General features: G+C 44.5%; 2 protein-coding genes across 3 annotated transcripts in view; both read right to left on the bottom strand.

Moving 5' to 3' along the window:
• The window catches only part of RRN3 (RRN3 homolog, RNA polymerase I transcription factor), a 31,858-nt gene extending 15,280 nt beyond the window's left edge, over nucleotides 1-16,578 (bottom strand). The window contains exons 1-9 of one of the 2 annotated variants that reach the window (XM_049638291.1): nucleotides 16,142-16,578; nucleotides 14,752-14,857; nucleotides 13,929-13,985; nucleotides 8,274-8,363; nucleotides 8,033-8,162; nucleotides 7,277-7,336; nucleotides 6,634-6,697; nucleotides 5,740-5,809; nucleotides 1,349-1,447 (exon numbers count right to left, since the gene is read on the bottom strand). In XM_049638291.1, the coding sequence (XP_049494248.1) occupies nucleotides 1,349-1,447; nucleotides 5,740-5,809; nucleotides 6,634-6,697; nucleotides 7,277-7,336; nucleotides 8,033-8,162; nucleotides 8,274-8,363; nucleotides 13,929-13,985; nucleotides 14,752-14,857; nucleotides 16,142-16,230 (765 nt within the window). In that variant the 5' untranslated portion in view covers nucleotides 16,231-16,578. The remainder of the gene's footprint in view (nucleotides 1-1,348; nucleotides 1,448-5,739; nucleotides 5,810-6,633; nucleotides 6,698-7,276; nucleotides 7,337-8,032; nucleotides 8,163-8,273; nucleotides 8,364-13,928; nucleotides 13,986-14,751; nucleotides 14,858-16,141) is intronic. The other variant, XM_049638290.1, reaches the window with a different exon arrangement.
• A 4,342-nt stretch (nucleotides 16,579-20,920) lies between these two features.
• LOC125927910 (proline-rich protein 36-like) lies at nucleotides 20,921-26,268 on the bottom strand. The gene is made up of 2 exons (XM_049638292.1): nucleotides 24,411-26,268; nucleotides 20,921-20,963 (listed from the first exon to the last, which is right to left on the bottom strand). Exon 1 carries the CDS (start codon nucleotides 26,248-26,250, stop codon nucleotides 24,460-24,462), a length of 1,791 nt encoding a protein of 596 aa, XP_049494249.1. The 5' UTR covers nucleotides 26,251-26,268; the 3' UTR covers nucleotides 20,921-20,963; nucleotides 24,411-24,459.
• Between the last annotated feature and the right edge of the window lie 526 nt (nucleotides 26,269-26,794).

Below are 26,794 nucleotides of genomic sequence, written 5' to 3'. Positions count from 1 at the left end.
CCAGACAGGCGGACCTCCCGGGAAGCAGTGCACCGGCCTGCCCACCCTCCGGCCCCTCCCAGACCTGCCTCGTTGCGGCCTCGTTCTCCCCACAGTACCTCTCTCTCCTCCATCACTCACGGCTCCTCAGCCACAAACCTCCAGTCTCCCGAACCCTAAAGTCTCCCCTGGGCCCCGCTCATCCCTTCCTCACACCCTCAACCGAGGCCTCCGACAGCCCCACTTGCCAACCATCCACACTTTCCCCTGAAACGCAGCTGCCCCCTCCGGCGACACGGCAGCAGACTACCTCCTCATCACCAAATCCAAGGACTTTTGTTTTGCTCATCCTCCTTACTTAAAAATATCAACCACAGCTCACCCTACTGAGCGAACCCTGCCTGCTTCCAGATCCTCCCTGGGTATCCGTACCCGGTTTCCCGCCCACTTCCGATCACACTCCCTCTCTCCTGTCCTAAACAGCATCACCGCACAGGTTTGCTCCCAGTCCCCTACCTGCAGCCGCCACTGCTTGCTGAGTATTCTCCCCCTGGCTCCGCAGCCACACCCCGATCCACCCAAATATGGAACTCCTTCCTCTTCCCACCTCCTCCTGACCATCCTCCTTACCACTAACGGCCACGCCACACTCTATTCCACAGAGAGCTACCTTTCTCTTACCCTCGACTTCCGGTCCAGTCTCCAGGACCAGTTCTCACCTTTCCTCCCCGATGCCACTAGAACCCACCACTGTCACTTATTCCCTCTGCACTCCACTGCAGGCCTTTTTAAAAAAGCGTGTAAAGAATTCAACGTTACTTCCTTAGGAATGCCTTCCTGATCCCCTCACTTACATCAGGTTCTCCAGCACATAACGATGCATGTATTCCATTTATAGCATTTGCCGCAACTGCACTTTTTTTTTTTTTTTTTAAACGTTTATTTATGAGAGAGACAGAGACAGAGCACGAGCAGAGGAGGGGCAGAGACAGAGGGAGACACAGAATCCGAAGCAGGCTCCAGGCTCTGAGTTGTCAGCACGGAACCCGACGTGGGGCTCAAACTCACAAACCTTGAGATCATGACCTGAGCCGAAGTTGGACACTTAACCGACTGAGCCACCCGGGTGCCCCACGACTGTACTTTCACGTGTGCATGACCATCTAATTAATGCCTCGTTCCCCAACCACGAGATGCAACTGTCTACAACCACCAGCACATCCATCAAGTTTAAGAAACATTCAAAGAAATGAATCAAAGGTGGAAATGTGGATTCTTCCCCATTGCTGCTACTACTGCTTCACGTACTACTATATATATTTTTTAACAAATGCAAATCAAGGAGAAAAACAGATTACCAGATACTTACATCCAACTTGAGTAACTTTTCAATCACAAGCTCCAGAATTTCATGCCTCAAGGTTGGAAAATATACACTAATCCTTAGCAAGTTATGAACGTAACATTCCTAAAACATAAAAAGACAAAACATTTCAACAGAGAATAAATGTTTCGTAATTAGGTAAGCAAAACCTCAATTACACGATCTTTAGTTTCTTTTTAAGAGAAAGAGAAAGAGAGAGAGAGAGAGCGTAAGCAGGGGAGAAGCTGGGTGGGGGGAGAGAGAGGGAGAAAGAGAGAGAATCCCAAGCAGGCTCCATGAAATCAGCACAGACCGACATGGGTTCGAACCCACAAACCACGAGATCATGACCTGAGCCAAAACCAAGAGCCGGGCATTTTACTAACTGAGCTACCCAGCTACCCCACAACCTTCAGTTTCAATTAAACAGAAAAAAAATAGACTATCCAGCAACACAGAAACTATGCTGTTTATCTATACAATGTTCAGTATAATTAATCACCCCCAGTGAACTAAATTTGTGATCTGTACACTTCTACAAGTGTTTTCTTTAGAAAAGTTTGAGATAAAATTCATACACAAATCATCCATTTAAAATGTACAATTCGGGGCGCCTGGGTGGCGCAGTCGGTTAAGCGTCCGACTTCAGCCAGGTCACGATCTCGCGGTCCGTGAGTTCGAGCCCCGCGTCAGGCTCTGGGCTGATGGCTCGGAGCCTGGAGCCTGTTTCCGATTCTGTGTCTCCCTCTCTCTCTGCCCCTCCCCCGTTCATGCTCTGTCTCTCTCTGTCCCAAAAATAAATAAAAAACGTTGAAAAAAAAAATTTAAAAAAAAAAATAAATAAAATGTACAATTCAACACTTTTTAGCATATTCACTTGTGTAACTGTCCCCATAATTAATTTTAGAACATTCTCATCACCCTAAAAAGGAACACTGTACCTTTTGTCTAACGTGTATTTATTTGTGAGAGGGAAAAAGTGAGCAAGCACACGTGCAGGGGGAAGGGCAGAGAGGGAGGGGGACAGAGGATCTGAAGAGCATTCTGTGCTGACAGTAGACAGGGGCTTGAACTTATGAGCCATGAGATCATGACCTGAGCAAAGGTCAGCTGCTTAAATGACTGAGCCACCCAGGCACCCCAACACTGTATCTTTTAGTCATGTACCTCCCCCCAGCCCTAAGTAACCACTAGTCTACTTTCTATGGATTTGCCTATATTCTAGATATTTCACATCAGTAGAATCTTATACTATGTGGTGTTTTAGCATGCCTTCAAGGTTCACTCATTTTGTAGCAAGTAAACCACTCCGTTTTAGTGCCAAGTAATATTCCACTGTATGGACATAATACAACACTTGTTTATTCATCAGCCCATAAACATTTGCTTATTTCTGTATTTTGGCTATGATGAATAATGCTGCTTTTGAATATTCACGTAAAGCTCCGTGTAGACACATGGTCTCTTTCCTCTCGGACAGACACTTCTCAGCGGAAATGATGGGTCACGTGGCAATGTTTAACCTTTCTAAGCAACTGCCAAGATGGTTTTCCAAAGCAGTTCTACCACCTACTGTCTACACCTGCACCAGCAATGTGGTGAAGGTTCGGACTTCTCCCCGTCCCCACGACTTGTCACTGAGTATTGCCATCCTAGCGGGTATGAAATGAAATCTCTTTACTAAAGGTTTTGACTTGTGTTTTCCTGACAGCCAGTGATTCAGATGTTCACTGACCATTTGTACATGGATTCTGGAGAAATATCCATTCAGATCTTTTGCCCATTTTTAAATTGGGTTATTTGCCTTTTCATTATTGAAATACTAAGAACTCTTTATATATTCTATTTTAAGTTTATTTATTTTCAGAGAAAGAGCAAACACCAGTAAGGGAGGGGCAGAGAGAGATGGAAAGAGAGAATCCCAAGCAGACTCTACAGTCAGTGCAGAACCCCAGTCTGGGCTCAAACTCACAATTCAATAAATCATGACCTGAGCCAGAACCAAGAACCAGACACTTAACCGACTGAGCCACTCAGGCACCCCAACAGTTCGTCGTATATTCTCGATATACTCCTTGATACAATTCGTGATCTGCAAGCCCGCTGTTTGATTTTCACTTGCTTGAAGGTGTCCAATGAAAGAAACACAAATGTTTAATTTTAATCAAATCTAACTTGTCTGGTTTTCTGTGGCTGCTTGTGCTTCAGGCATCCTATCTAGAAACTGTTGCCTGATTTCAAGTCACAAAAATGTTCACCTAGGTGTTCTTCTGAGAGCTGTTTTTAGCTTACATTTAGGTCTTTCATTCGTTCTGTTTATGGGAGAGCAGGGGGCTCTGCTCTACCCCATTCTTTGCATGTAGATTTCCACTTGTCCCACAACCATTTGTGGGAGATCATTCTTTTCCCCATTAAACTGCTTTGGACAAATGGCTTGTGTGTATTGATCTTACATTTTATAACTAGGCTGAACTCACTTTAGTTCTAATAGTGCTCATGAGGAATCTTTAGGATTTTTCTAAATGTTAAGATCATGTCATCACAAATAAAGACAGTTTTACTTCTTTCCAATCTGGATGCCTTTTCCCTTTCTTGCCTAGCTTCCCTTGCTAGAAGAACCTCCAGTCCACGCTGAACAAAAATGGCAAAAACAGGGGCTCCTGGGTGGCTCTGTCGGTTGAGCATGTGATTCTTGATTTCAGCTCAGGTCATGATATCACAGTTCATGGGTTCAAGCCCCGAGTTGGGCTCTGGTGTGGAGCATGCTTGGGATATTATCTCTCTCTCCACCCCACCCCCCTACCTCTCTGTCCCTCCCCCTCTCATGCTCTCACTCTCTCTCAAAATTAAACTTTGAGGCACCTGGGTGGCTCAGTCAGTCAAATGTCCAACTCTTGGTTTTGGCTCAGGTCATGATCTTACGATTTTGTGAGCTTGAGCCCCACATGGGGCTCTGTGCTGCCAGCACAGAGACTGCTTAGGATTCTCTCTCTCCCTCTCTCTTTCTGCCCCTCCTCCCACCCTCACACTGTCTCTCTCTCTCTCTCTCAAAAATAAAAGTAAATAAATACATAAGCAAAAATTTTTTAAAAGGGGGCAAAAGCAGACATCCTTGTTTTGTTCCTCATCATAAGGAAAAGCTTGCAATTGTTCACCATTGAGTGGGATATTATGTGTGAGTTTTCATAGGTGCCTTTTCTCAGGCTGAAACAGTCCCCTTCTGTTTTGGTCACGAAAAGGTTTTAGTGTCTGTCAAATGCCTTTCTGCATCAGGTGAGATGATCATGTGGTCGCTATCATCTGTTCTATTGACATGGTCATTATATTAACTAATCTTAACAAATATTACATAAACCATGAATTCCTCGGATAAATTTCACGTGGGCATAATGCATACTCCTTTTATGCTGCTAAACACAGTTTTCTACTGTGTTGAGAATTTATCTATATTAGTAAGAGATGCAAGGTTTATAATATTCCACTTGAAAGTGACTATCACAAGCATTAGCAAAATTTATTAACTCCTTATTTAATACTTAGAATACTATTTTTGACAGAGAGAACATGTGTGCACGTGCACATGTGAGCAGGGGAGGGAGAAAGAAAATCTCAAGCAGGCTCCATGCTTAGCGTGGAGCCCCACTCAGGGCTCAATCTCATGACCACAAGATCATGACCTGAGCCACAAATCAAAAGTCAGACATTTAACCAACTGAACCACCCAAGCACACCTTATAATACCTTATTTAGAAAACAATAAGCTATGCTTAGAAGGAAACCACTATTCATTACTGAAAACCACAGATCATCTAAATATTACACAAAAACTTGGGGCGCCTGGGTGGCGCAGTCGGTTAAGCGTCCGACTTCAGCCAGGTCACGATCTCGCGGTCTGTGAGTTCGAGCCCCGCGTCAGGCTCTGGGCTGACGGCTCGGAGCCTGGAGCCTGTTTCCGATTCTGTGTCTCCCTCTCTCTGCCCCTCCCCCGTTCATGCTCTGTCTCTCTCTGTCCCAACAATAAATAAAAAACGTTGAAAAAAAAAAAATTTTTTTTTTAAATATTACACAAAAACTTAAAAATTCATCCATAGAAACTTCTGCCTTTATGTTCAAATAAGGCATGTTTATAACTGGTAATACATAAACTATTACCTTCTAGTAATTATTATCTGTATAATCATTAAGCCTATCCAGATATTTCTGAAACAGACTCTGCCCTTGACTTGCGTAAGGGAAAAAGGCATTGGGGATCCACAGCCAGTTCCTAAGAAAGGAATCTGAGTCAGGTTCTTAGTCTTGCGTTTAATATATAAGACAACTGGTAAGAAAAACACATAACATCACCTAAAAGTAACTTACAACTTTTCCATTATTTCTCCCATGAAAAGATTTCTTACCAAGGTTCTCTCGGATTTTCGAACAAATGGAAATTTTTCCACCAATATTGGCATAAGAAACCACGGTGTCCTAAAAAAACAAAAGGAAATCAACCAATCCATGTTGACTGGACTTTCTTGGAAGGTAACATTTCCATTCTAAGAGCAAATATGGAGGCAAAAGGTAAATGGTAATCAACTATCTCAAGTAAATGGAAGCTAAATGCATAGCTTCAGAGAAAACCTATGATAACTTAGGGGAATATAACCTTCCATCAACTTTGGTATCAACAGCAAGTTAAAGGGGGATTCTTAGTTCTACAAAAGCAATAGAGTTTCAGTTTAAAACTTAAAACGTTTCCCACTGCGTGCCCATGTATTACTTTAAAAACAAGAAAAAATTATCAACTTAGGTAATTTTTAAGTTAGTAAATAATAAACTTACAAAGGGAACTTGAAGTCCACTCCCCCCAAAAGAAACCTAAGCTTCTCTTAAAACTGTAATTTTTAAAAAATTAATATGTAATGAACCATACTGGAATTGCAATTTTTATTTATATGGCATGACACGGGGATTGCTCACTGAAAATTTTTGGACATAGTATCTGTTGAAGATAAAAGCAGAATTTCAACCACCACTATACAAACTTTGGAAGAGAGTCTGCGTACAAGTTTTAAATAATTTAAATAATACTAATTAAGTTACTAATTCTTAAATAATTTAAACAACTAAAGACAACGAAGAGAACTATAATGCCATTTTTTTGTAGAATGTGATGTTGACAAAGCCTACAGAAACATGTAGCATACAACCTGAGCTGTGATGCTATGAACGTAGTAATTTTCTACTAACTGGTTATCATTTTCTTGAGACTTCAAGACCCTGATTCAAAAACAAATTAACAGGATACTCACGATGGGACATATCTTGCTATTATTTGCAAGGCTCTGTGACAGGTGTCAAAAGTGGCAGGAAGATCTACAAGTAGAAAAGTAAGAGTATGAGCATAACAATAAAACTGAAACCTGAGAAGTTACAAAATTTTTTTTTAAGTTTATGTATTTACTTTGGGGGGGGGGGGAGGGGACGGGCAGAGGGAGAGGGAGAGATAGAATCCCAAGCAGGCTCCGCACTGTCAGCATGGAGCCCGATGTGGGGCTCAAACTCATGAACCATGAGATCATGACCTGAGCCGAAACCCAAGAGTCGGATGCCCAAACGACTGAGCCACCCAGGCGTCCCCAAAAGTTACGTATTTTAAGCTAAAAACACCCGCTAACCAAAACCGAATCATTTACCAGCCAAATGTTAACTTGGAAGGTTTTTCTCTAACACCAACTATCACTGCAGACTAAGTGGATTAGTTAAATAAGTAATGCACTGAGGGCAGCTGATCAGACGTTCTCGCTGAAGGTCACAAAAAAATTCCATCGGAGGTTGCCATCTGCTGCTGCCTACCCATTAGAACAGCTCCTGGCCTCACCCAGTGTTTTAACATCGAGCACACATTCTCTAAGACACAGGCAGGTCCCTTGCTTTAATCTTCTTGATACTTACTATCATCTTCGTCATCGGAATCCGAAACATCTACGTCACCTTCTTTAATGACCACTCGTGCTTTGTGAGGGAAAAACAAAATACGTTATTCTTTTTGTCACTGACCTAAACAATCAACAGCTACACAAGAAAGTGATTTTTTCCACTGTGCAAACTTAGTACAATAATTAAATTTAAGCCAAAAAAAAAAGTCAATACAGTTAAAGCTAAAATTTCTGAGTTCTAAGACTCCATTAGAATCTCATTAAGGTTGGGGCGCCTGGGTGGCGCAGTCGGTTAAGCGTCCGACTTCAGCCAGGTCACGATCTCACGGTCCGTGAGTTCGAGCCCCGCGTCAGGCTCTGGGCTGATGGCTCGGAGCCTGGAGCCTGTTTCCGATTCTGTGTGTCTCCCTCTCTCTCTGTCCCTCCCCCGTTCATGCTCTGTCTCTCTCTGTCCCAAAAATAAATAAACGTTGAAAAAAAAATTAAAAAAAAAAAAAAAAAAAAAGGATAGAAAGATGTATTAAAAAAAAAAAAAAAAAAAGAATCTCATTAAGGTAAATTCCAACCCATAAAACAAACAAACAAACAAAAACACAGCAACAAATCCAGATGCTTCTACAGACATCATTATAGAGAACAGACATGCACCAAAACTGCTAACATGCAGCTCAGAATTTTCCATGTTGGCACAATCCCCACAGTGTTCCAAGAAGTATTTTAGTAATAGGGTACTTAAAAAATGAAAAATCAAAGAAAGCAAAGAACCACTTACGAGGTACAAAATGAGAAACAATCATGCTGAGACACGGTCTAAGGAAGACAGTCTGTGCTGATACAAGATTACCAAGAAAAGCCAAATACTCCTCCACCACCGTCTGACTTCTGTTTAACCACTGCAATCTCTACAGGTGGGAGGAAGAGAAAGATAAAAGAAACATGTTACTGATACAACATATTCTGTTTCCAGAGTATTGAAATCACATACTAGTCAGTAAAATAAATGGTAAACTTACCAATAAAATATTGATAAGCTGCTCAAAGTCTTTAGTCAAGTACATGATGGAAGAACGGAATTCTAACAGCCAGTTAATGATTTGGTCATCCTTAAGGCAAACAAAGAAAAGCGCTTTCAAAATCACAAATCCTCTAAAATAACTGGAGGTAATACCTACCTTGCACTAGACATCTACCAATAGTATTTAAATTAGGAGAAAAAAGTCACAAACTTGCACTAAAGCCAAAACTGGAATGAAAATGTCTTAATTTGTATCAAAACAAAAGAACATTACATTTTCTGATTTTAAAAAGTAACGCAGGGATGCATTCGTGGCTCAGTCAGATAAGTGTCTGGCTCTTGATTTCGGCTCAGGTCATGATCTCACGGTTTATGGGATCGAGCCCCCCTGTTGACTCTGTGCTGACAGCATGGAGCCTGCTTGAGATTCTCTCTCTCCCTCTCTCTCTACCCCTCCACTACCCGCGCACACGCTCTCTCCCAAAATAAGTAATAAACTTAAAAAAAAGATGTGCTATATAAAAATGATGGCTCCAGTACGTCATAAAATATTTTTCAGGCAATAAAATTCCTGTTCATAGTAACTTTTAGTGACATGGGAAAAATCTCTAAATAAAAAGAAAACAAGCCATGTCTAAAATATGCTATCAGTTAGATAAATATAAAATATCAACTATAAGGACACCTGGCCGGCTCAGTTGGTAGAACATGCAACTCTTGATCTCAACGTTGTGAGTTCAAGCCCCATGTTGGGCATAAAGCCTACTTAAAATAATAAATAAAAATAAAAATAAAAATAAAAAGCTTTAGGGCACATGAATGGTTCACTGGGTTAAGCATCGGACTTTAGCTCAGGTCATGATCTCATGGTTTGTGAGTTTGAGCCCTGCATCAGGTGAGCTCAAGCCCCACTTCTGGTGAACTCGAGCCCTACTTTGGGTAAGCCCCGCTTCTCTCTCTCCCACTTTGCACCTCATAGGATTCCCTGTCTCTCTCTCTCTCTCTCTCTCTCTCTGCCCCTTGCTCACTTGCACCCTGCCCCCACTCTCTAAAAACATAATAAAAATAATAAATTAAATATATATATATATAAATATATCGTTTGTATTAACACATACACACAACATACATAAAAAACTAAGACCCTCCAATTTTGAAAGAAATGGTTAATGCTGATTAAGACTCAACACAAAAGGGGCACCTAGGTGGCTGTCAGTTAAGCATCTGACTTTGGCTCAGGTCATGATCTCACAGTTCATGGGAGCAAGCCCTGCAATGGGCTCTGTGCTGATAGCTCTAAGCCTGGAGCCTGAAGCCTGCTTCGGATTCTGTGTCTCCCTATCTCTCTGTCCCTCCCCTGTTCACGTGCTCTCACTCAAAAATAAATATTAAAAGTTAAAAAAAAATAAAGACTCCACCCGAGAAACGGACATACAAATACACAAAAGCAATGCGTTATAACCGTAACAGTAGACTGTTAATAGACAGTACTGTACTTACAGTAATTATGAGCAAGCGAGGGAGGGGCAGAGAGAGGGAGACACAGAATCCGAGGCAGGCTCCAGGCTCTGAGCTGTCGGCACAGAACCCAAAGGGGGCTCGAACCTACAGACCACAAGATCATGACCTGAGCTGAAGTCAAACACCCAACCGACTGAGCCACCCAAGTGCCCCACTTCTAGGGATAGATTTTTACAGACAATATTGTACCTACAGTGATAAACCATCAACAGACAGGGCTGTACCTGCTGTTACAGACTGATATTGACAGGGAGTATCGTTCAGCAGGAAGATGCCAGGCACCAGGCACGGTGCTCAATACCATGCGTCTGCATCTTTTACTAATCCTAACAATGCTGAAAATGGACTCCTGGTATCCCCATTTTATAGTTGAGGAAGCCGAGACTAAGAGAAATGAATAAGCAACCTGCCCATTCAAGAAGCTAATAAAGAGGGGCACCTGGGTGCCTCAGTTTGTTAGGCAACTGACTTCGGCTCAGGTCATGATCTTGAAGCTTGTTAGTTCAAGCCCCGCGTCTGGCTCTGTGCAGACAGCTCAGAGCCTGGAGCCTGCTTCAGATTCTGTCCCCCCTCCTCCCCGCTCACGCTCTTGTGTTATCTCTGTCTCTCAATAATAATAAATAAATGTTAAAAAATTTTTTAAAAAGAAGCTAATAAAGAACCAGGTTCAAACCTATGTGTCTGGGTCACAGCCTATGCTCCATCCCCTGTCCCACAATCCCTTGCTCCACTCAGGAGCTCACCACCTCTTCCCCACCTTCATCCCACCATTGACTGCTTTCCACGTGCTATTTGTGACGAACTTCATTGAGAGTATTTCCTGATGAAACCCCAAGTAAGCTGGCAGTAAAATAACATAAATCACAACTCGCTTGCACTATGGTAATTTCATATGTCCACCACCATTAAGGATAAGTTAATGGTGGCTCACCAAGGTCTGAGGCAGTGAAGACAAATTAAGTTAGGTGCAAATAAAAATACATGAACTCTATCCTATCCCTGTTCCACATACACACACACACACACACACACACACACACAAAGTGCAAAAAAATTATAAAGATAACATTTAAAAAGCTCCATTTTCTTAAGTAACCTAACCACAGTCCTTGGTGCTTTAGTACTGAACCATTATTAGAAGCAAATTGCTTCCAACACTCTCTGAACTAACATAGACACAACTGATGCATTTCTTAGTATGTCAAGACACCAAGAAGTGCTGGTAAAAAAATTACAGCGGGACACAAAGAAAATGGCCCCTGGAACCTACAGAAGAACACGAGGATAAGGGAAAGCTTGAGACAGCGCCACTTCTGCTGTTGGTCTCTGGTAGCTACATCCTCACAGAGGGACAAGCACGTATTCAGAAAACCAATAGTACAGCTATGGCTGGAGTAGATGGTAAGCAAGCCAACAGATAAATCTGGGAATCGAGGAGGGGCCAGATAAATGACGGAAGTCCTTGTAAGTCAGATTTGTAACTAGAAAGATCTATTAGAAGGGTGGGAAATGGAGCGAACCAACACCTATGTGCTTAGAGAGAACCAAGGAAAATTCCAGTAAAGAGGACACTTCAGCTGGATCTTAAAGAGTAGGAGTTTAGTAGGTAAAGCAATAACAACAGTGAACACTAATACAAGTAATCACCGTGCCAGGTACTATTCTAAGATTTTAACACATACTAACTCATTTAATCCTTACAACCATTCCCCGAGTACGTGACACCACTGGTTCCCATCTTACAGATGGGGGCACTGAGGCACGGAAGTGCAGTAAATCTGCCCTCAGCCACAAAGCCAGCATGGGAGGGGAGGCCATGTAGCCAGAGCCCATGCTCAAACAGATAGCAAATAAAGCAGATACAGAGGACCTCTCCCAGCCACGAAGAAAAGGCACGTGCAAAGAGATAAAGATGAAAAGAAGTAATGCTCCACGTGAGTTGTAGAGATTACCTAAATTAATTTAATTAAATTTTAAAAAGCTGAAAAGAGGCAAATTCATGGAATAAAGTATCTAGTGAGGACTGAACACAGAAACAATGTCGCAGACCATGCTAAGAAGCTGGTTCTGTGTGAAAAAGGCATGAAGTTTTCTGGCAGGATGGTGCCCTATTTTAGAGATGCCTTAGGCTACACTGTGGAGGGTAAAATTGGTGGGGCGTGGAGGTGGGGGTGACGGGTAATGTGACATAGAGAAGTGGAACCTAGGTAAGCTAAAGGAATTAAGGGAAGAATCCAGACAAAAAAGCACCAACAATGCAAGAAGCCTTTAAGGATATTTTTTTTTTCCCAAAGGCCCTGGTAAATCAATGGATACAAGGGGTGAGAAAGCCCCCAAGGTTCCTCGCTCAAGAATTAGGTAAGCGGTAAATCGGTTAAGCACATAAAGAAGGTTGCAGAGGAATGGGTTTGGGAGAGAGAAAATGCTAAGTTTGGGGCATCAGTGTTACTTATGGGCTAGCAGTTAAAAAACCAGTCTAGGGCCCACAAGAGCCATCTGAGCTCTGGATACAAATTTGGAAGTTATGAGGACAAAGGTAAATTCCAAAGCCTAAAGGGCCTAAGGAGATCACACAGGAAGAATCTTTAGAATGAGGAAAGGGTCAAGTTTGGAAACCTAATCAACACCAAATTTAAGAACCCATCACAAGAATGATTGGACAGAAGGGATAAGAAGACCGCAAGACCCTAGAAACCAAAGGAAATTTAAGAAGTGGGCAGCCGAAGGGGCCTGGGTGGCTCAGTCGGTTAGACATCCAACTCTTGATTGCAGCTTAGAGCATGAACATGCGGTTCGTGAGTTCGCGCCCCACACTGGCCTCCAAGCTGACAGTTCGGTCGGCCTGCTTGGGATTCTCTCCCCGCCCCCGTCCCACCCTTCCCTCTTTCTCTCTCTTTCAATAGAAACAAATAAAACCTAACAACAACAAAAAAGTGGGCAGCCAACAGTGTCAACTGCTACAAGGAATTAGTATGAGGCTTGAAAAAAAGTCCACTGAAATGAGCAGGGAAGAAACCACTAGTAATAGGTCACAGTAATCACCGCAGTGGATCTCACGGGGGATTAAAACACGCATGAGCAGTGAGAAAGTCTGAGCTGTCACCAGGAACAGTTAACCACAAAGTGGTTCCAAGTGTTCCAAGTGATTCTCGTGTATTAACTCACTGGATCCTCTAAAACGTCTGCACTTAAAATACCTCTATTGTTTTCCTGACTTTATAAAGATGAGAAACAGAGGCAGTGAGTTAAACAAGCTGCCCAAGATCACACACTGGGCGACCACAGAGGAAGGATTTTATCCCAGGCAATCTGACTACCATGGCCATTCTTCCCAAAACTGGGCAAGAAGGGAAGAAAAGGGAAATGAAATTTCTTGAGTTGTGACGAGATGACAGGTATGTATTTAGAAAGGGGCACCTCTTGAACTTCTTGCACCATCTGCAAAGACGCTAAAAAGAGCAGTTGCTCGAAAGGTAAGTCATCTTTTCTTCTTGTTGTAGCAGCGGAGAGATGTGAGAACTGCATGAGGCACAGAGGGAAGAGGCTCTAGGAAAGACGGGCCCCGGGGGCTCAGCCGGTTGAGCTCCGACTTCAGCTCGGGTCATGATCTCACGGTTCAGGAGTTCGAGCCCCACATCAGGCTCTGTGCTGACGGCTCAGCACAGAGCCTGGAGCCTGCTTCGGATTCTGTGTCTCCCTCCCTCTCTGCTCCTCACTCGCACTCCTGTCTGTCTCTCCCTCTACCTCAAAAATAAACATTAAAAAAAATAAGAAAGGAAAGATAAAGCAGGGATTCTCAACCTGAGGACTACCAACATTTAGGACTTGATAATTCCTTGTTGTGGAGGGCTGCTCTGTGCATTCAGTGCTGGATGTTTCAGTGGCATCCCTGTCACCCACTCCCTAGATGCCAGTTGTACCCACTCCCTCCCCCCAGATGTGACAACCAAAAATGTCTCCAGTTCATCACCAAAAGTGCCAAGAGCAAAAGTGCTCTTGGTTGAGAACCACTGCATTAAAGTGAGGATCACACAGAGAGCCAGTTCTAGAGAATGGAATAGGACCAAACGCGCAAATTAAATCCATGCAAAATGGCAAGAACTTTGCTAATGAGCAAACATAAATTAATTACCTTTATGTCTGGATCTGACAGCTGGTTCTTCAACAACTCAAAGTCATTTGTTTCACCCTAAACAAGGACCAAAAAAAAAAAAAAAGGTAGTTTTGCTTGCTTCAGTTTGCTATTAAAAATCAAGAGCAGGACTTTTAATTCTTACAAAAGGAGCAGCGTAACACTCACACATCAATTGTGGATTATAAAATTGTAACTACACACATTTAAAAACTCATGTTAGTGGAGCTGGACAGCTTGGAAAAAAAGAAAATGACGAGCTGTTCACATTCAGATCTACTTGCGTCCTGACATGTGACGATCACATTCGATACAAGACACCATCCATTTGCGTATTCGCACTTAAATGCTTATATATATGAAAACAAATATTTATATTTTCCCTCCATCGCTGCGACTTAACAGAATCACTTCTAAACTATCACAAAACCAAACCAAAAACAAACAAAAAACCAAACCCCTCTTGGAGAGCTGGTTTACTGTCCCAAAGCAATGCTTAGGTAATTCGGTCAGAAATAAAACACTCTGACCTAAGGATTTTTATTCCAGCACTTGCTAGAGTTTTTTAAAGATGCTACATAAATGGAACATTTGAAGATATGAAACCTCAGCAAAGAGGTTATCTGAGCTGACAACATCATGCTGTTATTAAAGAACTGACTTCAAACCGATTATCTAAATTCATTTTATTATGTCTACGTGGCTGTCGTATAATGGCTACAACTGTATCCTGACCCACCAAAACCAAACCTCCCTGTGTCAATTATATCTCAATTAAAGCAGGGGGCAAAAAGCCACCAAACCTCATGTTATCTCCTCTTACCTTTTTGTACTTCAACAAGACTTCTGTCACAGTCCCACCAAACCGAACGGTTTTTCTTGGAGGAGAATTGAAGAAATCATTCTCTAACGTGAGCATATCTGAAAGTCTATAGAACCAAGATAATCATACTATTACGCGCAGGGCAGAGAATAAGAAAAAATCAGAAGAGCCAACGTTTACTGAGCCAACATCATTCAGTGGGACTATCACTAAAGCCTCCTAACTGGCTTCCTTGCTTCCACTCTAACCTCCAACGTTCTTCGTTCAATGACCTAACGATCTTCCCCAAAATTGCATCATGCTATCCTACCCTCCCTGTTAGACTCTCCAAAGGTTTCCCACCTCACTTAAAATACAAATCCAAGCTCTCGGTCCGGGTCTTCAAGGTCCTACATTAGTCTGGCCCCTGCCTACCTCTGACCTCATCTCCAGCCACTTAACATACTGCAACCATAGTGTCCTTTCTATTCTTCAAACTTGCCACGCTGATTCCCATTTCTTTTGCTGTTCGCTCGCTATCAGAAACACTCATCCTCCAGATACGGACACAGCTGGACTCTCGTCTTCCCTCCAACTGAAGCTCAAATGTCAGAGAGACGATTAAAGTACCCATCCTCTCTCTCCTGGTCCCCGTTTTACCTCTTCACGGCAGATCATCACTGCCTGAAACCATCCCTTTCCATTATTTACTGGCCTCTTCACGGTCTTTCCCTCCTGAGATTGTAAGCTCTGTTGAGAGCAGAGATGTTGTCTCTTTTGATAGACTACTGTCTCCAGGGTCTAACACAGAGTAGAGGTGCTTAATAAACACCATAAATGATACAATGCTAAGTGTTTTACAAAGTTTTCTTCCTTCAAATAGAGCAGAGTAGTGGGGGGGGCGGGGGGGGGGAACCACACCAGTATCCTACTAATGACTCTCAAAGCCAACCCCCAAAATGTTTTATGGGGGTTAAGGGCTTTAAAAGTGGAAGACAGACTGTTAAGAAAACGTGTATGCGGAAACAAATTTCAAACACCAACAAAAAATTAAGAGTCGGTTTGCCATTAATGATAGCATTCGCCTGATGATTCAAACAGCCCAGGGAACTCTTTCCAAATCTACGTGAAGAAAAGGGAGGAATAAGGTAGTACCCAGGCCTGGGACGCTAGGCGGGAGCCCACTGGGGAGAAAAGACCCTTGAACGGAGAACAGATGCATTTTCCCAGCTCCTCTCCCACATTTACTACCCACTTAAAGGCACGGGCTCACTCTCGAGAACTTGAGATGACCCGCTACCGTTGCTCCCAGGACTCCTTCAGCTCTGCAGGCCCTGTCACATTCGCTTTCCTACCCCCGATCCTGAGCTTTGGCCCCAGATGCTCAGAAGGAAGCGTCCCGGACTCTCACCCGGTCCTCGACGCCCCCAGCGTCTTGACTGCAGACGCTGAGGCTGCCGCATCTCCCGGCAACCGCGTGTGAAGCAGCGGGGCCGCCATTGGGCCCGACAAGCGCGACGACTGCGCCTCTCCCCGGAAGTCGTGGGCCTCCTAGCCGCCCCTGTGGCCCGGAAGACGTGCGCGCGAGCGACGGCCTTCAGCCAATCAGGAGCGCCATGGGACCGCTCCGTGATCCCGGCGGGCTAGAGCGCCGCCGAAGCTTTCTCCTCCCTGCCCTGCCTCCAGGCCCCTCCTCTCAGTTGGAGGACTTTCCCCCCCTTGCCAGGTGCGGCTGTGAGAGCGGCCAAGGCGCTGCGAGAAGAGAGATCCTTGGCAGCTCCGGCCAGCCCTGAGGGTCCCCAAGGAAGGGCAGGGACCGTTAGTGGACCCCTACTGGTCGGGTGCCACGAGTATTATCTTTTTGGAGTCAAAGCATCCCTTAGTCAAACTGAAGAAACCAAAGCTCTGGTTAACACCAGCACGCAGAGACAAGGGGCAGCCGGGATTCGACCTAGGCTGCTCCACCCAGCATCTAGTGGGGGGGGGGGGGGGGGGGGGGCTCTATACCCTCTGCGCTATCCTCACAGACTTTGGAACTAATCTTATCTTTGCGGAAACTGAGGTTTGACGGAGCGATTTACCCAGAAAACTCAGAGCTGAAATCAGAGAGGAGTCAGTTTTCAAGAGGCGTTAGTCCTTGAACTTAAATTTTTTTTTTAATTTATTCATTAATTTTGAGACACAGAGATAGAAGGCATGAGTAGGGAAGGAGCAGAGAGAGGAGAGGAGGTGAGAATCCCAAGCAGGCGCTGCACCACCAGTGCAGAGCCCAACGCCGGGCTCCATCCTGCAAGCTATGAGATCATGACCTGAGCTGAAATCCAGGGTCCTCAGTAGCTTAACCCAATGAGCAACCCAGGAGCCACTGAACTTACATTTTTAAGGGAGGTCCAGGGGTCCGCCAGACCTGCTGCAAGCAGGGAAGGGTCTTTTAGTATAGGGAAGGGCAGGGCCCAAGGCACGGTCGGGGGGAAGGAAGCAGAGGGAGCCCCTCCCCTTAGTTTCTAAGAATGGAAAATGTTGCAACCTTTGGAAACTGTATAGAATTATCAAAAGGACATTAAGCCAGCTACAGCGACTTGTTACATATAAAGCACTGTTCGATTTTGCAACAGTGTAAAATAAGTAACTCTCTGCCAACACTATAAGGCACCACCATTTCTTACCCCACTGGCTTAGGGTTCCTTCAGAATGTTGGGCAGAGATTTTCAGTGTCCTGAGAGCAGGGGAAATTGTACCCTAGCTCACAAAGATCCCTCAAGACACCCGTTGAAGTGGGAATCTCTTTCCCTCCATCCCCAAAGCTGAGGGGGAAAAAAAAATCACAATTCGTTGGAACTCTCATACACTGTCAGAAGTTTAACTCTGCACCGCCAAGCAATTTGACAATTACTCATCCTTTCATTTTTTTCAAGTCTGACATGCACGAAAGAGTGTAAGTTAAGAGCTCCTGGGTGGCTCAGTGGGTTAAGCGTCCCACTCTTGATTTCAGTTCAGGTCATGAACTCATGGTTCATGAGTTCAAGTACCGCGTCAGGCTCCATCCTGACAGCGCGAAGCCAGCTTGGGATTCTCTCTCCCTCTCTCTGTTCCCCTCCCCTGCTTGTGCACTCTCTTTCTCAAAATAAACTTTAAAAAAAAGAGAGAATATAGTTAATCTAAGTTATAAAACATAATAAAATAAATACCTGTGAATGAACGTACCACCCAATTTATGAAACAGAACATTAACCCTTACTATGGAAGCTTCCTGTGTGCTCCTCCCAGGTCCCACCTTCTCCCTGCTTCCTCCTAAAGATAATTACTATCCTAACTTTTTTAAACCATTTCAACTTTTCTTTAGGTAATTACTATATATATATATATATATATATATATATATATATGTGTGTGTGTGTGTGTGTATTCCTAAACTAAATATATGCTTTTGCTTGTCTTTCCATCATAAAATTATCTCCATTCTGCATTATACCTTCTACTGGTTCATCCCATTCCTGTTATATTAGTTGTTTCTCGCCATGTAGCATTTATCCATTATATGAATATCCCACAATTTATACTTCCATTTTCCTATCACCAACATTTAGATTATTTTTTCCTCCCCCCCCCCCCAATTATGTGCATTGCTGTGAATATGCTTCTACAGTCTCTTGAATCATGTGTGTGAAAATTTTTCCAAAGTAGAATTGTTGGCTTAGAGGGCATATAAGACATGTTGAGTTTTCCATAGTGGTTGTGCCAATATACATTCTCAGAAATATCTCCTTAAACTTGAGCACAGCTCCTTCCTTATTTTCCCAAAGCACAGTGAAGACTAAGCTTCCATGTTAAAATTTTTTCAGCAGAAGCTTCATCATAATATAAGGAAAATCTGTAAACTAAACAGCTTAATTCACTGTTGGGAGTTCTTTGATCATGTCTCTTCATTGAAGATTCTCAATTCAGTTACCCTCTTCCACAGGGCAACTCATCTTGCCTTTTTTATCCAGTCTTGCCTTCCCTGGAGTCCCATCTCTTTTGGTCTCCAGCTCTAATCTAAGAAGGTAAAGGCTGGAGCACCTGGCTGGCTCAGTCAGTAGAGCATGGGACTCTTGATCTCAGGGTCATGAGTTCAAGCCCCACATTGGGCATAGAGATTACTTCTGGAAGGGAGGGAGGGAGGGACCTCCAAATGAGTAACAGAAAGGCAAACAAGTATTAACACACAGCATGTAAAGACAGCCTTGCCCACAATGTAGTTGTTCTTATACATCACCGAGCACTGTACTTGTTCATAATTGTTCTGAGCTTCTTCATTCCAGGATGAATTTTTGCTTTACTTTCATACACCCAGAAGACCCATTAAACTGTTTTTCAGAAGAGCAGCCTTCCCCTAGAGATGAATTTTACAATCATCCCTAGAATAGTTCTGTTGGTTAAAGTTTCTTGGCCTGAAAGTAACAGAAACTATCTCAAGAGGGCTTAAGCAGAAAAGAATTTGATACTAACGATACACGGATGTCTTAAGGCAACAGAAAGTAATTTCTCATTGGGGAAGTTTGAGTCAAGTGCCCTTCTCTAACTCAATCGAGAGAGGTGAGGTCATAGTGTACCAAATGGCTTCCAATGAATACTTGCTACAGATGAGAGGTAGTTTATTTATTTTGAGAGAAAGCCCGCGTGTGCTTGAGCAGGGGAGAGGCAGAGAGAGGGAGAGAGAGAATCCCAAGCAGGCTGTGCACTGTCAGCGAAGAGCCAGACAAGGAGCTGGAACTGTGAGATCATGACCTGAGCCAAAATCAAGAGTCGGCTGCTTAACAGACTGGCCCACCCAGGCGCCCCTAACCACTTCTAAGCATAGCGCCCAGTAGTGTTAACTACATTCACAATGCTGTGCAACTACGTCCAGAATTCTTTTCATCTGAAACTTGATGCCTCTTCTGAAACAACTTCCTCTTCTCTCCTCCCCCCAGCAACCACCATTCTTTCTGTCTCTATGAATCTGATTCTGTCATATGAGAAATGTCATAGAAGTGGAATCATAATTTGTCTGGCTGTGACTGGCTTACTTTACTTAGCTGGATTACTTCACTTCCGTTATTCTTTTTTTCCAAATATCTGCCATGCATAGTCTTTCAGCCTGAGTTAATTATTTTAAATTATAATATAGAAATATAAAATAGACATTTTAAATATAATATAGAAATTATAATATAGAAATATAATACAGAAATACCAAAGCATGGGACAGAAAGGGGGAAGAAATATAAAACAGCTAAAGTTTTTGGGAGTTTTGATCAAAAGTATCGTACCACCTGAAAACATACTTTTGCCTATAATGGAAATCTCTAAAGAAAACTACCGCGATTTTAGAGGATTCTTGCATAAATAACCTACTGATACAAAGAAAGAATATAAGGAGACACTCTCAAATGAATTTTATTTGATTACCAATAAAATATACAACCCAATCAGATTTTAAAAGCCTTGGGAAAAATAAAAATCCTTGGGAAAATGGGAAATTCATGTTCACTAAATGAAATGAACATATAAATATAAATTGTAGCATGTTACAATGCATCGATTGTGTTGACTTTTCTATTAGTTAATGAGGTCACAAAGTAACCTTAAATTCAGAGTTACATTTTCCACTGTCCGTTTCTGTGGGGACTACACTTACTTCCGTCTTCACCCAGAGTTTGTGAGGCATTATTTTCTACTTGGAATTCTCTCACAAGAAGTCTATTTTAAAAACCAACTTTTTTGGGGGGGCGCCTGGGTGGCGCAGTCGGTTAAGCGTCCGACTTCAGCCAGGTCACGATCTCGCTGTCCATGAGTTCGAGCCCCGCGTCAGGCTCTGGGCTGATGGCTCGGAGCCTGGAGCCTGTTTCCGATTCTGTGTCTCCCTCTCTCTCTGACCCTCCCCCGTTCATGCTCTGTCTCTCTCTGTCCCAAAATAAATAAAAAACATTGAAAAAAAAATTAAAAAAAAAAAAACCAACTTTTTTAAAAAACAAAAATCATTTAGAATAGCATAGTTTATTATGGCTTAAGATTCTGGCAATAACTTTATGATCTGAAGCTGGAAAATTCTCCCCAACACTGACACACGTACACTTGGCAAAGGCCTCTAGTAGGCCCACTGGCCTGAGAGAGATCAGCACTCCACATGGAGGTTTCTGAAACGAGGTTAAGAGGTGAGTACTTGTGCTTTTATAAAGTTGGCACTTAAGTCTGTAGAAACACTGGTGATTCTGGAAAGAAAAAAGCAATTTGTATTTGAGATGATATTTATAAACAGAGTGGAACAAAAAAATTACAGAGTTCTCTCTGGGAACACAGCTTTCAAAAGAGGAGCCACCCATAGGTTGATGTGGGGTATTACAGCTCAAGTTACAATTGACGGGCTTACGAAGAACGCTCTTTAATAACTTTAACTTGAAAGGAAAGCTTATAATCTACGCCTTATAACAAATCATACATCAATTATACCTCAATTCTGGCTCCAATGGAGCCCACCTCTGATTGTTAGGACAAACAAGACAATCCCTGTGCATTACTTAGTACAGTGTGTAGTGTATTATAACACCCAATAAATGTTAGCTGTTGTTATTGACAAATGTCCCAAGTGCATCTTAGTTCAAAATGGGAATATGATGATAAATATAACAGGGGCTCCTGGCTGGCTCAGTTGGTAGAGTGTGTGACTCTTCATCTTAGGGCCCCGAGAACAAGCCCCATGTTGGGTGTGGAGACTAGTTAAAAAAATAAAAATTTAAAAATAATTTAAAAAGAAAAGATAAATAAAACAAAGGTGAATAAGATCTTCATGGCCTAAAAGATACCATGACTAATTAAGAGCTAATGAGTCCTCTGAGGATAAAAACATTTTTCTTTAAGTACCTCGTGAACTACAGAGCAATTTTTTTTATTATTCTAGATCAGGGTTCCTCAATCTCACAGTAATAATGGTTTGGGTGGAATAACTCTGTGTTGGAACGGGCCAGCCAGTGCACTGTGTTTTGCAGCACCTCTGGTCTCTACCCACCAGATATCAGGAGCGCCCCTCCTCAACTCTGCATCTTCCTGTTGCTGGGGACTATCACTGTGAGTTCAAAGGCCAACGTGGGCATCAGTTTCCACCCCTGCTCTCCCCAGAGCTCCCAATGCCTGCCTGTCTGGCCAGTGTCTGCTCAGGGCCTGAACATCACCATCTACGCATTCTAGACTCCACTAGGGGCAAATGCCAGGCACCAAACAGTGGAATCTCAATCTGGGAGTCAAAGACTCTGGAAATCACCTCCTTTCAGGCCAGCGGAACAAGAGAGGGCCAGGATCCCTGAAAGATCAATGCTCTTAGGTGAAAGCCTCCAGATGACTCAATGGGAGTCAGAGGAACTATGCAGCCTACCCACACACACTGGGGGCCGTTTTCTTTTCTCTCTCAGTATATAAGCAATCACATAATATCCTTGATTCTTCCTTTTGGCCCACAGAGCCTAAAATACTTACTATCTGGGTCTTTATAGAAAAAATTTGTCAACTCTTGTTTTAGGTAAGTATCTTACGGTCAGTATAGAGAAATGTGTCATAACATTTGGTGTTCATTCTACCTGACGTCATCTTTGTAGCAAAAAAAGGGGTGGGGGGTGTGCCTGGGTGGCTCAACTTGTCAAGTGTCTGACTCACGGTTTCGGCTCAGGTCATGATCTTATAGTTCGTGAGTTTGAGCCCCGCATCAGGCTGTCTGCTGTCAGCACAGAGCCCACTTTGGATCCTCTGTACCCCTCTGCCCCTCCTCTGCTCTCTCTCTCTCTCTCTGTCTCAAAAATAAGTATTTTTAAAAAGGATTTTAAAAGAAGTTATGTGCAAGTAAATAAACATCTGAAAGCGTTTTCCAAGATGAATGCCCATGGAGCCTACACTTGGGTTAGAAACTGTTGCTAATGTCTAAGAGGCCTGTTTTCAGCTTAGAACTGGTAAAGACCTTAGAATTATTATCTAATTACTGGCCTACTGCCATTACCTTAAAACAGAGACCACAGGTAGAATTATAACACATCTTATCTTTCTTTTTTTCTTTTTTTCCTTTTTTTAAGTAGGCCTCATCCCCAGCACAGAGCCTAACAAGGAGGGGCTTTAACTCATGACCCTGAGATCAAGACCTGAGCTGAGGTCAAGACCCCAAGGCTTGGGGCCTCTGGGTGGCTCAGTCGGGTTTAGTGTCCAACTCTCGATTTCAGCCCCGGGTCATGATCCCAGAGTCAAGGGATGGAGCCCCGTGTCAGGCTCCACTACTTGGGATTCTCTTTTTCTCTCTCCCTCTGCCTCTCTCCCCTGCTCACGATCTCTCTCTCTCTCTCTCTCTCAAATAAAAACATAAAAATAAAAATAATTTAAAAGCTTTAAAGAAAAAGAGTCAGAGGCTTAACCGAATGGGCCACCCAGGTGCCCCCACACATTATCCTTCTTAAAAGGCCTAAAGAAGAAAGAAATTAAGAGTTTGACTTCCACAAAATATTCAGTTGTTACCCCTCGCCCCCCCCCCCCGGAAATGAAACCAACCAATATGAAATAACCTTCTTGGATAACATGTTGATAGCATTTAAACAGGGAGCATTAACATAACCTCAAAATACTGCTCTGCTCTATACTCTCCCCACCTCCAGAGCAGGTAATTTATGGAATAGGATTAGAGAAAAAGATCAGGAAATTGATACTCAGCAGTGAATACCATTATGACAGCACTTAACCCACTGAGCAGGGTCACCAATTTTGACCTTCACATGACCTTTTCTACCTTTCTAATTGACAGAAGGTTGAGGAGTTAAGTGGAATTGGTCCTCAATAGCCTCAAGCATAGAGTTCATCAAACAGGTTAGCACAGAGGGTCTTGTGATCTAGTAGAAAGTTCACAGGATTTAGTACAAATAGCCAAATGTTTTCCAAACTTCAGGATCATTCAACCTTCACTATACAATTAATTTTTTACCTTTAAGTTGGCTCATGTAAGTGTTTGAGTTTTTTTGGTTTTGTTTTGTTTACTTAACTATGAAAAGTTACTTTACTTATACTGTGAAAAGCAATTGGCACTATTGTCAATAGAAAAACCAGTTATTACTTGGCATAAATAGAAGTTACCCATTGAAATAACTTTAACACGCACGGTATTAAATCCTAGCTGGGTACAGTTGTTGCCTACCAAAGCATAAGAGAGGTGCTGGAGATCACGAACCCCAAACTAAGGATGTTCTCCTGGACAGAATCAAAAGGACCACAAAAGAATGTAAAGGGGAATAACTTCCCCCCGGAGGACTTGTTGCTATTTAATGCTGTGCCCCTGTACTGCCTACAATCATCCTGTTTCAGAAACATTGCAGAGTCCCTCTCCCCACCCCACCCACAGCTCCTGGTGGAATGTCTTACTTACCACCCTGTCCTTAGTAAGCCTAAATAAGAGAAATCGATCTCACTCTGGGGGTGAGCAGGTAAAGCTTTAACAACACTGTTCCACGCACAGCACTAGGTTTCAAAAACCTCCCGAAGTTCAAAAGATCTAATCCATGCAGGAACAGACCACTTCACCGCCACTTGCCTCATTTTTTTTTTTTTTTTTTTTTTTTCCAACAGAAGGGACTGAGGAAACCAGCAGAACACAGACCTGGAAACAATCAAGGAATACTACTTCCAAAGGCACTTACTTGGCAAAGGCCTGAGCAGCCACTCGGATGGCTGGGGTCTGGTTCTGTACTAGGGAGGGTGACTTCTCGTCTCTGAGGCAGGGACAGGTGTGTTCTCAGGGGGCACTGACTGCTGGGCCTGGGACCCAGGGGGTGGAGATGCGGTGGCAGGGGGTTCCTGACTCAGCTCCTGGCTCACTGGCAGTGGAGTCTCAGAAGCCTGTGCAACTGGCTTCTGAAACTCCTGGGCCGACGCAGACTGGCTGGGAGTCATCTCTCGAACTAAAGACATGATGCTCTGGGGGTCCTGCCGGGTGTGACACAGGGCCTGAAAGTCCGGGACAGCAAGGGAGAGCCGCAGGTCCACAGTTTGGTTCTGAAAAGACTGGGATGACAGAAGCTGGATCACAGACACAGGGGTGCTCAGGGCCTGGGCTTGGGGAGCCAGAGCAACTGGAGATGTAGTTTCAGAGACCAGAGAAAGATTCTCAGGCTGGCTCTGTGAGGCTAGGGGGGCTTGGAGGTGGCTCTGTGAGGCTGCAGACAACAGCTGGTAGCTTTGAGAGGCCAAAAGGGCCTGGAGGTTGCTCTGCGCAGATGCTGGCACCAGGGGATGACCCTGAGAGGCCACGGGCACCAAGAGGTGGCTCTGAGTGGCCATGGGCACCAAGGGTTGGCTCTGCGTTGGCAGAGACACCAAGGACTGGCTCTGAGAGGCAGGGACGAGTCCAGGTTGACTCATGGAGGTCGAGGGGACAGCGGGCAGACTCTTAGAAGCCAGGATGGGCGCAGCCTGACTGCCGGAAGCCAAGGAGGCGGCAGGCTGACCCGCAGTGGCAAGACTGACTGCAGGCTGGATCCTCAAAGAACGCACAGCTGGAGGCTGGCGGGCGGAGGGCCAGGGGACTCCGTGCTGGCTCCTGAAGGGGAGGACGGCTGGGGCCCGAGGCCGGTCGGGAGGAGACACAACGAACTCAGGCGGCCCCAGATGCGTGGATGACGATCCCTTCACGAACCCTGGCAGCCCGGCCCCAGGGCCTGGGGAGCGAACTCCCTCGGAACTTCCGACCGGTTCAGGTTTGGGGCCCAGGTCCTCTCCGCGCAGGTCTTGCGCGTCGCCGCTCTCCTGGACACTTTGCGTCGCGTCTTTGTCCTGGTCCTCCTCCTCCAGCCGGTTTTCGAGCTGGCCCGTGACGGTCATATCCAGAGAAGCAACGGTCTTAAGGAACCTCCTGCGGCTGCAGCGCCGCCGGAAGCCCCTCAAGTTGCGGGACACGTTGCAGATGGTGAGAGAGAAGCGGTGGCTGACCGTCTGGCTTAGCGCGTCCACCATGGTGGAGGAGAGCACGTGGAAGGGCCTCTTCGAGGGCTCTTCCGCAGTCAGTTCGATGTTGCCGGTGTACCAGAAGACCCACCACAGCAGGCTGAGGAAGATGATGATGGAACCCAGGTAGAGCAGCAGGTCGCAGAAGACCAGGCGCGCGAAGACCCCGGTGAACAGCACGGTCGCGCCCACCGTGTCGAAGGCGACGCCCAGCCAGAAGAAATGCCTGCAACGGCCGAGGCCCGTCCGCTTCCGGGTCTCCTCCACGGAGTTTCTTGAAACCTCCATGAGTTGCCACTGTCGCCGCCGCCAGGTCCGCAGAGGAGACCAGCCCGCCACCCTCCGGTTGTGGCCTCTGGGTCGCCATGGCAACGCCCCTGACGGGAGAGGGGTAGAGTGGGCGGGGCGAGAGGGAAAAAGAGGTCGCCTATTACCTGCCGTGAGAAAAAAAAAAAAAAAAAAAGGGCGGGGGCATCGCCCAAGCCAGGGGCGCATGCGCCTTGCGTCCCGTCGCCCGCGCGCTCGACCTCCCCGCATGCGCAGTGTTTCCGCCCAGTGCGTCTCTCGCGTTTCCCCAGCATCAGGACCCGAACGTGAGGAATTTAGCTCTGGCGCCGGTGGTCTCTGTCCCGCTTTTCGGGGGTGAAGTGCTGCATTCCGCTCCCCACGCCCTGCCTTCGAGAGCCCGGGCCAGCTTTGAGGGAGAGCAAAGGTCAAGGACCCTCTTCTAGTAACTTCGCCCGCAGCTGGGAGTACAGCGTGGCCCCAGGTGCTGCCACCTCCTGAGGAGTTAATGGTGTCCTTTGTTTTGGTGAAGAAGCGGCTAGATTAGGATCTATTGTTAGAGCTTAATTCCCATCTTATCTATTTGCTGGTAGTTACGTTCTTGCCGGTTAACAGCACACCTAGAAGTGAATTCTCTGAGGGTTTTTCCACTCTCCATTGTCTTTCCTTTTATTGTTACCATTTTTGTTCACCTGTTGGCCCTGGCCCCTGGGGATACTTAAGTATCAGCGTTTCCCACTCTTCCCAACAGAGTAAGGTAGGAAAACTGTGTCAAAAATAGGAACACCTTGGGGCG

Source organism: Panthera uncia, chromosome E3 (genome assembly GCF_023721935.1).
Source record: "Panthera uncia isolate 11264 chromosome E3, Puncia_PCG_1.0, whole genome shotgun sequence".
Classification (NCBI taxonomy): Eukaryota; Metazoa; Chordata; class Mammalia; order Carnivora; family Felidae; genus Panthera; species Panthera uncia.
Note: the sequence above shows the minus strand (reverse complement) of the source record. Positions and strands in the feature narration are given on the sequence as shown.

Bases quoted from the DNA above. Each gene is read 5' to 3' on its own strand.
- LOC125927910 (XM_049638292.1), bottom strand. From the start codon at position 26,250: ATGCGGGGAGGTCGAGCGCGCGGGCGACGGGACGCAAGGCGCATGCGC.